Source organism: Microtus ochrogaster, chromosome 5, assembly GCF_000317375.1.
Source record: "Microtus ochrogaster isolate Prairie Vole_2 chromosome 5, MicOch1.0, whole genome shotgun sequence".
In the NCBI taxonomy this organism is placed as follows: Eukaryota; Metazoa; Chordata; class Mammalia; order Rodentia; family Cricetidae; genus Microtus; species Microtus ochrogaster.
Window position 1 is genome coordinate 5,414,948 of NC_022012.1, and position 15,722 is coordinate 5,430,669.

Below are 15,722 nucleotides of genomic sequence, written 5' to 3' on the forward strand. Positions count from 1 at the left end.
CTTCAATAATCAGAACCTGTGGTAGTGTCAGCTATTGAGAGTAGAAAGAGCTGCCTTTGTGTGATCTCAGCATTTGGCATCTGGATCCTAACTGTGGACAAGCCAGTAAGTCCTGATGGTTTATAGACATCCACAAGGGAAGTTAAATAGTTCTTCGCTTTGAATAGGGCGATTGAATGTGGTGATTTCTATATTGAATTTTCATACTACAGTTTACTTTTGCTAACTCATAGAGTTGTGAAAATTAATCAAGAGTGTAGCAGTTGATAAGGTCAAAATATAAAGATTATTTAGATTATAATGCAGTTTTAGTCTCCAAGAACGACTAAGGATCAAACTGGAGATATCATTAAAGAAATTTTGTACTGTATCTGTGTGCAAATGACCACTTTACTCAATAGAAAGGTGGTAGGAGTGCTTACACCTTGTGTTTCTTGGACTAGTCTGCTATTGTGAATACAAATCTTATTAAGGCTCTATGATTTGCCACAAATCATTCTATAAATAAAAATAGTAGATTCAGGCTACTCTTCTTTTTAAATTTTAAATACATCTTTCTGAAATTGACTAAATTAATGTAAAATAATAAGATTTTGATTTTTTCTAGGACTTGCTCAGACTTCTTCAAACTGATTCTATTCCCAGCCCTTTCTTCTTGTTCCTCTTCTCACTTTTATAAGAGGTGTCCGGATCTCAAGTTAATTTTAGAAAGGACACAAGGAAGATGCTATAAAGAAGAATCAATTACTTCATTCCTCAGAGTTTAAATTAACTTAAAAATCATTTTGATAACTTATATAATGGATATAGTTATGTGTATTAATTCAAGGATTCCTCATCCCCCCTTTCAATTTTCACTGATTGTAATCCTCAAGAATTTAAATTCAAATAGGATTACTTACTATCAAATAATATTAAACTTTTTCCTTTTCACATGGTAGACTATTCTCAATTTTGTTTAAGCTCCTCTATCAATGAAGCAATTTGACAAATTTTTAAATTTGCCTCTGGTTCATTGTGTCAATGATGTAATTTAGGTATATTTATATTAGAGTGTCTATAAGATCATGCCTCACTTTCTAATAGGTTATAATCAGTAAAAGGCAGCACTGGGTGACTTTGTTATTGTGCAAATACCATGAGGTGTAATTGCACCTATCAAGACAGCTGCAGCTTTTTCTGGCAGTATAACCTTACAGAAGACCAGTCATGTATATAATACTAATGACCAAAATGCAATGACATATTAGCTGTATGAGCTTGGTGTGTGTGTGTGTGTGTGTGTGTGTGTGTGTGTGTGTGTGTGTGTGTGTTTGTCTGTGTGTGTGTGTGTGTATGTGAGAGAGAGAGAGAGAGAGAGAGAGAGAGAGAGAGAGAGGGAGAGAGAAACAGAGACAGAAGTTTTATTTAATCAAAATCTCAAACATCAGTATGGTAGTTAATAGTTGCTATCTGAGGCATTACTGTTTCATGGTACTTCTTTGGTCTCTAATACATGCAGAACTTCTGAAATGTCTAATATGTACTTTGATAGCCTGTAGGAAATTGCAATTACAAAGTGTAAAAGAAGGAGCCAAGCAGGTGAAGGACAATTTCTAAAACCATCTACTTTCATGAATGAGATTTTAATGCTCATGGATAGGACATTGAGTTTATTTGGGATCTAGTGAGTATTCCAGGAACCTAACAATACCCTCAGGAGAAACGTATTGTTTTTCTAGTTTTAATCTAGAGTATGGTATAGTACTATTTTAAAATTCAGTTGTAACCTTTATAACTGGAGGTTTAAATTTGTGCATATACACTACAGTGACAATAATCTTACTTTACTCACAGGCAAACTGAAGTGTGGCTTCTCGACTGAGAATACTTCCAAAAGTGTTGGTGGCTAAACATTGATAAAGCCCAGAATCCCTTACTTCACTTGGATTGCTTATGATAAAGGTACCATCTATCAAACTGTAGCGATAGTCACTTTCCAGATCGATCTCTGTTCCATTCCGGAGCCACCTGAGAAAAATATCAAAAGACAAATACATTAAATTATGGAAGGCATTATGATACTTCTTAAAAGCACGCGCATATGCGCGTGCACACACACACACACACACAAACACACATGGCGGGGTCTTGCTATGTAGCCCTGGATGAACTTGAACTCAGAAATTCCCCCTGTCTTTTCCATTCTTGAGGATTTTTTTAAAGCTGAAGAAAATCAACACATAATTAATTTTTACCTATAAGTAGGAGCAGGGTTGCCTCGAACTTCACAATTCAGAGCTACCTTCTTTTCGTCAGAATCCGTTGGAAAAATGACGTCATCAGGTTCTTGCACAAACACTGGCCCATAATCCACACTGTCTGCAAAGACCAAAGGATGTGCACTTTAAGATGATTCAGTGCCGAGGTCAATCCACCCCTGACTACTGCATTTAAATCTCTTGACCCCTTTCTATTCAGCAGTCACATTTCTGAAGGGAGGCAGAGGCAATATACTTTGCAGAGCGCTACCATCTAAATTGATCTTCATGTGTGAAACAGAAGAGGCAAACATCATATATATATGTGTGTGTGTGTGTGTGTGTGTGTGTGTGTGTGTATACACACACACATATATATATAAAATTTTAATCTCTGAAACACAAATAAAATACTATAAAAGCATTTCAAAATTCTCTAAAGTTGGCAAAATTCTAAGAATGCTAAAAGTAACAAAGTTAAGGAAAGGTTCAGATTCATATTGTGCCATAAGAGCTATAGACAAGGAATTGTCCATTTCAAGATTTTGATTTAAATTCCTATTTTTAAAAATCTATATTTCAGTTACTATTACAAATGAACAAACAATTAAGCAATGTGTTTTGATCAAATACATCTCCTACTCCCTTCCTTTATACTTCTCCTGTATACCCTCATCATTTTTCTGCAACCTTTTCGTTCTTTTAATGCATTGAGGCCAAGTAGTTTATCCAGTGTGTGCAAGGGTATGGGGCCAGGCCCTGTTACTAGGCAAACTACCAGTAGTTGCATCTCTGAAGAGTCAAGGCTAACCTTGAATTCATCCATCATCTCCCCACTTCATCTCCCCAGGACAGGAATTACAGGTATGTGCCAAATACACAGTTCATCCCATTCACAGGAAGTGCTGCTTACATAAGGCTCAAGTGTAAGAAAACAAGGAGACACATCTTTATTAGCATCAATAAACATGTACACAAGTAGCCAATTATTATATATAATTGTTATATAAATTAAATTCTGAAAGATTTGTATATTACATGTTTAAGAATAGGTAAACATAGGATATACGATCAGTCAAAAGAGAAAAGGTATCAAGGACTGGGATTTTATAATCTAGACCTTAACTTCTACTGCTACTTCTTCTTTCCCTCCCTTTCTCCTTCCCTCCATTTAAGCCTTAACATTTAAAGTATTTTGTGTTTAATGATGTCAGCATTGTTTTTGCTTCTAAGTAAAAAATGAATCCTCTGAAATCCTCAGAGAAGACTTTACTACACCAGTCACATAGTGAGTCGGCTCTTACTAAAGTTTTAAAGATTTAAGATTAAATTCTGCTAACTGTCAACATAGAGCAAGAGAAATAAAAGCTTGGCAGGCTCCATCAAAACAGAAAATGTGCTTATTTGTTATGAGCAAAATCACCTGTATGCTGTAATGACCTTGTGTAAGTGAAGAATGCCTTTTGTGTGTCACTGGCAGTTTCCAGAGCATCTGAGCCCTTTTCCAACTCTCCACTATTTCATGTGTCACCATGAGGCCGTAACCAACCCAAACAACAGAGACAATAATGGGAAATAAAACCAGAAGAGCAAAGTACATAGAATGCTAAGTTATGGAGTTAAGCCTAATTTCTTCTTTTTTGGCATTGTGGCATTTTTTAATTAAAAAACATTATTATTGCAAAGTTTTAACCATTACTAATAAAGTACTAAGTTTCTATAACTACTTTATAATGTTAGTGCACATTATTTTGAATTATCAGACTTCCCTCTAGAGAGTTGCTTCAAATTATATGTGATCTACTTCATACTGCATTATTTATAATAGCTGGTATATAGAATTTGCCTAGGTGACCGTCAACCGAAGGATGGGTAATTGAAGTGTGTCACAAATACATGATGGGTATACAGAGTGTGTCACAGACACACAGTGAGTAACTAAAGTGTGCCATAAATATGGGTAAAGTATGCCACAGATATACAATGGTTGATTAAAGTATACCACAATGCATAATGAGTACTTAAATGTGCCATAAATATACAATCAGTAACTGAAATGTGCTACAAATAAAAAATGAGATTTTATTTAGCCACAAGGTGAAATTATGACATTTTCAGAAAAATCCTACGTCAAGTAAAATGAGCCTAGCTCAGACGAATAGGACTTCTTTTATGTATGGCCTTAGATATTCTTACTCTGTCCTCCTGCCGCTCTCTCTGTCACACACACACGCACGCACGTACACTAGTGTCGGTGCACATCAGTAACTAGAGGAGACCGTGGGAGGAAGGGGTACTTTGGGTAAAGCAGAGAGGGAATGTATATGACATGAGTGAAGAGTGGCCACAGAAGGAAGCAGGGAGATGTCGGGGGCAGCAATAGATGAGGAAAACACCAAAGCATGTCTGGAATGTCATAATAAAACTCATTATTTTTATGCCAATTTAAAATTAAGCTATCAATATTGTAATTCTTGGTATGGATTACAGTTTTTACTCATATTTCTGGTTGTATGATTAGTAAAGCCCCCCACCCTATTTTTCCTGTGTGAAGCACACATTGACACACACAATTTATTGATTCACAGGTGGTAATGATTCTTGCTTTGTATTTTCCTAAGACTGATTTTCAAAAATCATCCTAATTTTTCACTCCAGTGCTTGAATACAGCTCAGAAGCAGAGAGCTCATCTAAAACAAAAAAAGACTCTGGAACCCAAGAATCTGTTTTATCTTTGACATCTGACCACTTTAAAGTCATTCAAGATTTGCCTCAGTTCCGGGTCCTCTTTCATGGCACTGCTTCATACACCATCATCTTTAGTCTGCAAAGATACCCTCATCCCAGTCATGCTTATCAACCTTAAGACAAAACAAAGCCATCCATTACTCCCTTTTTTTAAGCAGCAAGACCCCTGCTCTCCTCAGAAATCTCCATAACACAACCTCAATGACTCTCATTCCTTGCCACATATATCCTTACTACTTTGGGGATTTACTTGCAATGGTTTTGTGCCTTACAGAAAAAGTGTACATCAAGTTAAGGCTCATACTGTTGGAGCTGAAATGTAGATGTAGAGACTCAAGAAGGGCAATTTTGGCTTTTTTTCTGATAGCTCCAGTCACAGAAAGAGTTGGTGTCTATGGAGGTAAGCAGGATCCAGGCGGGCAGATCAGAGTAGCATGAAGTGGATATGTTTAAAATGTGTATGTGAATCACAGAGCCATGCTACATAAAATATGTCCTTTTCCCTCAGATATTTGTGAGCAACCTCGGCCACTGTAGGCTCAGCAAACGAAGGAGATGAGGCTGTGTTGAGAGCAATTGGCTACACATCTACCCAGCTCTTTTCCAGGTATCCTAGGAGCACATGCTTTGTGCACTCCTTTCAGTATTCTTAATTGAAATTCATGATCATTGCAATATAAGTACACATGCAATGTTCAAAATTTAATAGAAAGACAAAATTGAAATGATATATCCAAAATATTGTTTAATTAAGTATGAAACATCCAAGGAGAAACTATAACAGATTATAAAAAGAGATAACCAAAAGTTTTGTTTTAATTTTTTATAAAATTCCTATGAATTAAGTCACTTAAAATATAATTTTATCTGAGTGTGTGATATTGGTAAACCAAACATCAAATTGTTGGATGATATAATTTTAAAGAACTCACTTTTTCAAAAGTACTCATAAAAGTTAGTAAGTTCTGTATAGTTTGTACAGTTTTACAATGATATAGTCATTGCACTTAAAAACATCTTACATGTGAAAATGTAAGGCATATCTTTTTCTAATAATTATAAACAGAATTCCTGCTTACGTAAAGTCTACTATGGCATTTAACTGTCCTATGGATTCCAGTGATTGCATCTTTAGCATCTCAGGGCCACTGTGTACAGTAAAGCACTGTTCTCTTATCACCTTGGTCTAGAGACAGTTCAGGCTTCTTCCACAAGTCCTTCTGGGAGGTTCCACACCCATACATTAATGGAGCATAACAGTACCTGCTACCCATTGTGACCTTGGGCTGGAACTCTTCCACGGGAATTCTCAGACAGTTGACTTGAGGGGACACATGTTTTCTTGGCGTTCAGCCAGCTAGGACTTGAGCGACACATTTGTTTTGCTGGAGAAACTTTCTGGAGAACTACAATGATGCTGTTTTGCCACAGAAGCCACATGCTGCCTTCTAGAATGTTGCGCTAGATCACACTCAATCCAGTCTTCTGTCCTAACTCTTGAAACACAGCCTTTTCCTCCCAAACTTCCCAGATGCCAATATCATCACTGCCAAGACGAGCTAAAAAATCAGCACTCTATGAGGCCCCAAACTCAAATGCATGGGGAAGGTTTCCTTCCTGTTTCCTGCATGGGTGTTTATCAGGATGATGACAAGCTACTAGTGTGTCTCCCTGCATTCTAAACTGCCTTCCAAACTAGAGCACTCCCTCTGGTAACTGCTTTTCCTATCATTTCTCAGACAGTTACATCTGATGCCAAGCCTTTGCCTGCTGGTTACCTCTAACTTATGGCTGACACCAGCACACCAGCAGCGTAATCTGAAGGTGTATCATGATCTCCTGTCAATACAGCGATGAGAATCCAGGAGGGAAATGCTATGGCTAGGCTTTGACTGAGCAAGCCTGCGAAGGAGTACAAGAGACTTCCTCACATTACCCCCTGCTGTTGTTGTTTTCCTTTAGACACTTTTATTTTTCCATTTGTAAGTGTGATAACAGGCTACTAACACTTTTTACTTCACTCCTACCATAAGTGATATTTTATTATTGTTTACAGTCTAGATGCTCAGAGTTCTCTCAGGCAACTGCTGCTAAAAATGTACTTCATTGCCTTATTGGGGGATTTCTGCTAACTTAGATAAAAACTTCACATTCCTTAGTAATAAATTCCTTAGTCACCCAGATATTGCTATAAGCATTGTCTATGTGCACAGTTCTTAAAAACAAGGCAATTTCCTCTTTCCACTCTGTCCTTGAATTTACGGCTGAGGCTGGACTGCCCCCCATGTCTAGTCTATTTTGATCGAATACTGTTTTCCCACTGTAGTTACTGCTGAGCATGTGCCATGTGAGGTGTGCTGGCCCCTGTGCTCACACAAGACTCAGTACATTCTGCTTTGAGGATTATTACAACATAAAGCCTGTGCTTTCTGTGGGTAGATGTGTCTGACTGAAAGGCCAAGCACATGAGATTACAAAACACTGGATTGCGAAAGTAGGAGGAGCTCTGTGACTCTGACCTTAATCATGTGTTCTTGTTTCTTGTCATAATGGCTCGATCTCAATTATCCTAGCATAGCTGCCTAGAAACACCATGAAGTTTTCTCTTCTCTAGAGGTAAGAGCAGCTTGGTCTAGTGACTGGGCCGTTTACCAGAATAGACAAACAGCAGAACAGAAGGAGTTAAATGAGTTAAATGTCATTTATAGCACAGGTATCTGAAGGAAGAAATACCAAATCCAAGTATAGACTAAGAATGTCACAAAATTATTAAAGTCAGTGATAAGAACAGAAATTCATTCTACATGAAACATATATCAATATCCTAGAAAAAGGTTAGAGATACCAGAAAAATGAGTAAAAGAGAAGTAGGTTATGAAGGCAAGAGTAGAACACTGCACATTTGGAAAAGATTCTTTCTCATCTTGAAATTATTTTGTAAATATTTGACAGATTTTTAAAAAGTACAGTTTTTAAAGGTATGTGGAAAATGTATAAAATATCAAGAGTTAGAAAAAGGATTTGCTGTGGACAGTTCATTTATAAAGAATAGATAATTAAGTGGGTAACTTAATTATAAACTTCTTACCTGTCAAAAGAAAAGCCAGAAAATAACTGAAGTATTAAAAAAAATTACTATCAACTTCAGACTAAAGCAGAATAAAGGTATTTCAAATAAAAGAACATTAAGATTCTTTACACAGTCATGTATTCATTATTTTAGGATATGCTTCACTAAGAAAATTGAAAATACAAGGGGAGGAATCTGACAGAAGAAATTGTGACTTTGAGGACTCAGTCGGTGAAGGTGCATCCCTCCAAGCCTGAAAATCTAAGTTGGAATCTATGAACCCATGTGGTGAAAAGGAAGAATCATTTTCCAAAAGTTGTTATGTGACCTTCACACAAGAGCACACACTCCAATAAAAATAAGTAAACAATAATCATTTAAGTATTGAGGTAGGGAGCTTGGAAGATGATTTGGCAGTTAACATCACTTCTTGCTCTTGTAGAGGACCTGGGTTTATTTTCCAGCATCCATAAAGCAGCTCACAAACATTTATACCTCCAGTCCCAGTGAATCTGACACTCTCTTTTAATTTGAGTGCCCAAAACACACATGCGGTACACAGACATACATGGAGGGAAAACATTCATACACTTAAAATGATATAAGTAAATCTTTAAAAATAGTACTAAAGTAGTCAAAATCTTAAAATTTAATAAAGTTAATATGTAGTCACAAAATTTACTTTGTTTTCAACATTTCACAATTTTAATCAGATAAAATTTAGCACATTTAGTGTAGATGAGTAAGTGAAATAGTAGAAAGAATAATTTTATCTCTCAGCTTGCAACATTTGCTTTTTTCTTTTTTGCAGCATCTGCTAAAGTAACAAATAGAACTAAAAAGTGGGTTTTGCACAGAATATTAAGGAGAACACAAAGAATGCATAATTAAGTTCCGAATAAACAACTCTTGGCTGACTACTGAGGCTGGCTGCCTAAAAAAATGTATGCAGATGTAGGATGATCACAAGATGACACAGAAAATTAAAATAGATGAAATGTATGCAAGTGTGAGGCTAATCCTCAGAAGAGAATAGAGAAGTGTGCTCAGGAAGGGACGACACCCGCTCACACTGTCTCTATGGCATTGGAAACAAGGAGAGGTTTAATCTGATTCTCTTAAGACTCTGGTTTTCACAATGTAGACAGGAGACCAATCTTGATGCTCTAGTGTGTAGGTCTACCTGTGAATTCTCTCAAATGATTGTTCCCCAGGATTGAGTTCCTGAGGGATTTTTGGGATGCTGTATCTCATTTATGGTTAATTGTCTTAACCGATGGGGAGCGCTGAGGATGAACTGACATTGTTCTGCTTAAGGAGCAATACAACAGAAAAGACAAGAAAGAGGGAGCTGGGGTCTTTGGTAATGTGAGGTTCAGAGTTAGCTTCCATGTCTTTGTCACAGTCAGTTTGGTGGAAGCCAGTTCACAGCTAGGACCATAAGAACAAGGGACAGGATACACATGAGAGGCTGAGGAGTCACTGTGAGTCACTTTAGATGCCTATTGGTATCTACGTATTTAGTTTACATTCTTCTGTGCCACTAAGGATTGAACTAGGTGTCAGAACTCTGTTCAAGAATGAAGTCGCTTCAGTGCCTGTGAGAAAACTCCAGGAGAGCAAGACCATAGTCTTGTGACCTCAATATCTTCAAAACATGGAGTTGTTCTTGGAATGTGTTTCAGGACTTCTGGGGTAGTAGGTAAGAGTGAGTTTACTTCAGATTATTCACTAAAACTGGCTATTGTGACTTCTTTATAAGCCTCTATTGAAAATGGATTTTCCAAGTGTGACTTGTCTGCCACACGTGGCTTACCCTTGTGATTCTCTCATGGGGTTCCTATTTACCCTCAGGGTATAATTTGTCAGAGACTGTGAATAATTTGACTAGTACATGGGACTTTCGTTTGCCTCAGTTATTGGCTCCATCCAGGTCCAGCTGTTTCTAGATTGGAGACATCAGGGACTTGTGCATGCTAGACAGGTGTTTCCCACTGAACTACCATAGCAGTCATAAATCTTTTAAGAAGCAAAATAGCATGATGTCAAAGTCTTCTATATTTCTCTCCTGATAGCACTTCCCTGTTCCCCCTTTATCCTGAGAGGAAAGTACTTTAGTCTACTTTTTCTGCCATGTTTTAAAATTGAACCATATAGGACATAATGTCTTATGTGTACACACATATATTTAAGTTTTTCATTTATGTAAATGTGTCCATGTGAATGTAAAGCATATGTGTGCAAGTTCCCACAGAGTCCAGAAGGGGGCATTGGAACCTCTAGAGCTGGAGGTTACAGGTGGTTGTGAGATACTAGATATGGTTCTGGAAAACAAACACCAGTCCTCTGCAAGAGCAGCCAACATTCTTCATGGCTGCGCCATCGGTCCAGCCCCTCACATCACATTTTACTGACTTTAAGGAAATGACATCACATTATCTTTATAACCACCATCATATTTGGGGATCTAGCCATTCTATCACATAAAAATAAATTATTCATTTTAATAGTCTTAGTTTGCCATGGGTGAAAAAAGATATGCAAGATTTCCTGTGTCTGCTGAGACATGTATTACAGCAAACATTCTCTAAGTTTGCTGGTGTTTGTGTGTGAGTTTCTGCTGGATGCTTAATGCAGAGTTAAACTGTTTCTCCTTTTTCTCCCCAGCAAACTGGGATTTTAGATTTATCAGGAAAACTGTGGCACATCCTTCTGGCTTGACTCTTGGTAGGGTCAGTATTTCTTCCTCTTCAGGCTCTGCTATTTTTCTCATTTTTCACAAGAGCTTGCCAACCTCAGGTTTACTCTCAATCAAAGCTAAAGGGAATTACCTTCCAAAAGCCGTATGTCAGACTCTTGTCCCGGAAAAAGAATTCAATCACATCCAGGCAAGATGTATCAGATACTCAGATGAGAAAGCAAGAGCCAGGGAAAGTTCTTATATATTATCTTGAACATTCTAAAATGTGAATTAAACTACATTGGAAGAAATTTTAAATTAGGCTAAATTGGATCCTTGGGACTAGAGACTTGTTTTTCACTCAAAGCATAATCCATGGGACACAGTCATGGATATGAGATAGAAATACAGAAATTTCTTGTAAATGAAGGGCTGTACCTTCCCTTGATTTCTGTAAATGAGTCTGGACTTCGTCAAGATTTCCAGTTGGTGTGTGTATGTGATTAAAAGACACTAAGGAGAAACCCTGTCTCAAAAATCCAAAAAAAAAAAAATAATAATAATAATAATTACTTGGGTCTCATCAGCCAGTGTTGAACAGAATGAAAACCATTAATGTTTTTGTAGTAATGTTTGAGTTACAAGTCACTATACAAAGTAATAAACTCATAATGAGATCAATGCAGAAAAGTATGTCTTTTGCCAGAAAGAATAAAACTATTTCATTGAATTTGTTGGTCGCATGGCTATATCTTAGATTAACTGTAACCCAAGCTGCTGGGTACACTTGTAAGGACTTTTCGTAAATGTGTCACTTGATGTGGGAAGACCCACCCTAAAACTGTGTCATCCCTGCTGTTGGCAGCCTATGAAAAGGACACAGAGGAAGGAAATGCTTGCTCTTCACTGGCTAGTCCCCAGGATCCATGACAAGTCTGTTCCTTCACTGGACTTAGAGCTTGCTTCCTCACATAGACACTCATTCTGTCACTTGTTTTTCTAGAGAGCCCTGATAAATATATTTGGCCACTACATAGTACAAAATAGGACAGGCCCACAGCATGTATAAAGGTGTTGTACTGTGAAGAGAGCTGGTTGCAACAGACTCTTTGACAGTACCTGACTCTAGCTTATGCCCTTTTGCATACTGATTTTACAATTTGCATTTATTTTATTTCAGATCTTCTGTCTATATTTTAGTTATATTTGAGAGTTACCTTAATTTCTATTAGCTGTAAGAGAACATAACATCAGTCTAGCAGCTTGTAAGAAATTAAGACAAATGTGCAAAGCTTGTATTTCTGAACACTCAATACTTTCTAACTAATTCAACAAGATAACACTGCCCTCAAAATGATTAATCCTGATTGTATATCTGTCTGATTTTGACATACCCAGCAGATTTTAATGATCTCCAAATCCACAGTCACACAAGTGGCTGGCTAAACTCAGCAATTAAAAAACAAAATTTCACGGATGTGATAAAGCAAATGGGCTGAGGCGCTGGGAGTGGTTTGGAGGTGCTGGGGTAGATAGCATTCACAATGTACTATATATATGCATGAAATTTCCAAGGCACAAATTTAATAACAGTTGCAAAGGAAATTAAACATAATGCAATGGGACTTTTAAAACCCATGTCAAGTTTTTTAACATTAGCATTATGTTTATGGTCAAATCATCCTGTGTGAATAAGCTGTAAAGGCCAGCATCATGGGATGAATGCCTTGTAAGGGAATGATTTTTATAATCAAGAATAATGAGCTTGCTTATATATGGTAACACAGCATAAGTTGATACTTTAATCTTTGACATAAAGTTCTAGAAAAATGTTTCTTCAAATATCTTATCTGTACTCAGTCAATCATGATATTCAGAATTGCTCTTAAAATCAGTAGAAGTGTTAAGGAGAGCTGTGTATGGAGCCTAATAGTAAGGGAATTCTGGGAGAGGCACATATCACCCCTGGTTTTTATTCCTCCAGCAGGCAACAACAGTATCTATACCAGACATTTCTTGGAGAGATGGAATGAGATAAGCTAGTTTTAAATCATGTCACTGTGTCTGCTAATAATCACAGGCAGGAGCCATGCCCTCCTTGCTAGCTAACCTAATGTTGTAATATGTCTAACAATGATAGGCTTAGGAACAACGAGAAAATAATGTTAATAACTATAGAGTGGTTTTTAATTTACATGGTATCTAAGTGTGACATTGGGTTATTTATTCATCACTCAAAAATAAAGTTTATATTTAAGCACACAATCTTAGGATATGCGGTATATTATACTTAATACTGTTTTACTAAAAAAAATCTAGAAATAAAACTATACTTAACACGTTTATTTCATTTATTTAAAGATTTGCATTATTTTAAATTATGGATATGTATATATGTCTGGGGGGGTCGGCGCACATGTGTGTGAATGCCCAGAGACACTCCCTGGATTGCATTCCCCTGGAACTGGAGTTATAAGCAATTGTGAGCAGCTTTACGTGGGTTCTGGGAACAGAACTAAGATCCTCTGTAAGAGCACTACACATTTTTAATCACTGAGTCACCTCTCCAATCCCCAGTATGTCTGTTTTAAGGCTACTGATACTCATTGTCAAACTGCCATTCAAAAAAAAAAAAATGCTTTTATTTTCAGACATAATTCTGAAATTTAGTTTTTTCTCTTTCTTTTCTTTCTTTTTTTGTTTATTTTGTTTTTCCAAAGAAGGTTTGCCAATATCTGTGGAGCTAGTCCTGGAACTTACTCAGTAGACAAGACGTGTTGACCTCCATGAGATCTGCCTGCCTTTGCCTTCGGAATGCTGGGATTGAAGGTGTGCGCCACCATTGCCTCGTGAAATTTAGTTTTAAATAACTACTGGTAGTAAGAATAATTAACAATTTTGTTAAGAATCTTGAGAAATGTTTAGAATAGAAACCAAAAGCTTTAACAGGTTTCTCTACCCAGTGGCCTTTTCTTCCATCCCACAGCCTGCAGACTTCCTTTTGTCTTCCAGCAAGGCAGTTTAGGAAGCTGCATTTGTAAGTTCAGAGCCTGCTCCTATTAGATGTAGATCATCTTGTCTCCAGCACCCTCCCCCACTGTTACAAACAGTGATCTGTAGAGGACTCAGAGGGCTACCTGATTGAAATGCAGACAATCAGGAAGAAGAAGCTTGACTCCTCAACTCTCCTAGATACACTTCCAACATTCCCAGCCGCCCAAACGCCTCTAAACTCCACCTGCTTTCCCAAAGCTGATTCTCCCCCTACAACACAGCAACCTTAAGACCCGTCATAGCAGTCTTGTATTGTTGACTTCGTCAGGCCTTGGCATGAGGCCTACTGTAACTTCCTGAGTGGAGCTCGAGTTTGGAGACCTGTCTTTGGCCAGGACTTCCACATGTGAGTGACTCAGCACAACCTAGACCCGCCCTTGCCCAGTCACTGCTAGAGTGGCAGAATGTTATTGGCCCTTGTTCCTTATTCGGCCTCAACCCACCCCAATCTTCTCTACCCCATCACAAGCTCCTGCTTGATACCATTAAATGAGTTCCTGCTCTGAGTCCACTTCCAATTGCATCTGACTGTCCTGCATAGTGGGGGCTGCAGGAATGGGCAGATAGTGCACTCACCTTTCCCCGGGAAATACGGAGGCTCAAGAAGTCTAGCATTATATGATGTGTTCCTTGCCTAACTCATGCTATTTTCATCTTTTTCTCCACTTACCATCTTGTCTGAAGGCATCCGATGAGTGATAAAGGTTGACTGGAGGGTGGTACTGTTGAGCTGCCCCTCGCCAGCTCGGGGGAGAAACACTCAGGGTACCTAATGAAGGACTGCTGTACCGCGGCCTGACCTTGGAACCAAAGGCAGGTGAGGCTGAACTCTTCTTAATTCTCGGCAATGCAGCATAGGAAGTGGGAACACCGGAGATTGCTTCAGAGTTCTCTGCAAAAAGGAAGCAGCAACACAAAATCAATCCCAAGAACCGCGATTGACCTTTGTGTGTGTGGATATATTATTGGAAATCTGGTACAAATTAATTCAAACTAGAATTAAAAGTGGGGAAAAAAAGCATTAGAGACTAACAGCTAGGTTTGGGAATATTTTGTGAAACCTTAATTGCTGTAATATATTCCTTGATTAAGAATGAAAAAAATAAATGAAGTAGAAATAGAGCATAAAAAGCAAAGGGAGATAGAAAATGGGGGGAGTAGGAAGAAAGGATGGTGGGAATAAGGGAGGGAGGGAACGAGAGAGAAAGAGGAAGGGGTAGAGAAAACGTTTAAAGACGCAGCCTCTTTGCACACGTATTTGAATATACTTAGAGCTTGTTTTAATCCATTCCATGTAGGGTAATTTAGTCCCTTCTTTATTACTGAACTTGAGAAAATTATTTCTGCTTATGTTTTATAGCTACAAAGAGAAATACACATAGACAGGAACATCATTGGCTAGAAAACATCACACCATACCAGCAGTTTCTACTGTGGCACTCATCTTCTTTACACTAAAAGTTATGCCTTAGGTTCCCCCAGACGTGCTCAATTAACTACTATAGGTGAAAGAATCTCTACGGAATTTGTCATGTTTTATAATTTCTATAAGTTAATATCAAATAGAAGAAATGATATTATGAAACTTCCATTTTTGTTCATTATTAAGAAATATTTTATTTTCATTCTATTTAATTTCCTAAATTGTGCTACATTAAGAAAAGAAAAAAAGTGTACATAACATCTGAAAAATATTGAACTATTATGTGCTCAGAAAATAATGTGGTAGCTTGAATGAGAGTGGTCCCCACAGGGTTATGCTTCAACACTGGGCCACAAGGAGTAGAACTGTTTGAAATGATTACAAGAATTAGTAGGTGTGGCCTTGTTGGAGGAAAGGTTTCACTAGGGTTGAGGTTTGACATTTCAAAGGGCCTTGATAGGGCCATTCTCTCTCTCTCTCTTTCTCTCTCTCTCCCTCCCTCCCCC

The 15,722-nt window shown here is 37.7% G+C and overlaps 1 protein-coding gene across 1 annotated transcript in view; it reads right to left on the minus strand.

Annotated features, from left to right (window-relative positions):
• Nucleotides 1-15,722, minus strand: part of Cntn5 (contactin 5) — a 1,200,756-nt gene that overhangs the window by 463,295 nt on the left and 721,739 nt on the right. Inside the window, exons 5-7 of the mRNA XM_026779314.1 lie at nucleotides 14,464-14,685; nucleotides 2,238-2,361; nucleotides 1,835-2,010 (exon numbers count right to left, since the gene is read on the minus strand). Coding sequence (XP_026635115.1) covers nucleotides 1,835-2,010; nucleotides 2,238-2,361; nucleotides 14,464-14,685 — 522 coding nt within the window. The remainder of the gene's footprint in view (nucleotides 1-1,834; nucleotides 2,011-2,237; nucleotides 2,362-14,463; nucleotides 14,686-15,722) is intronic.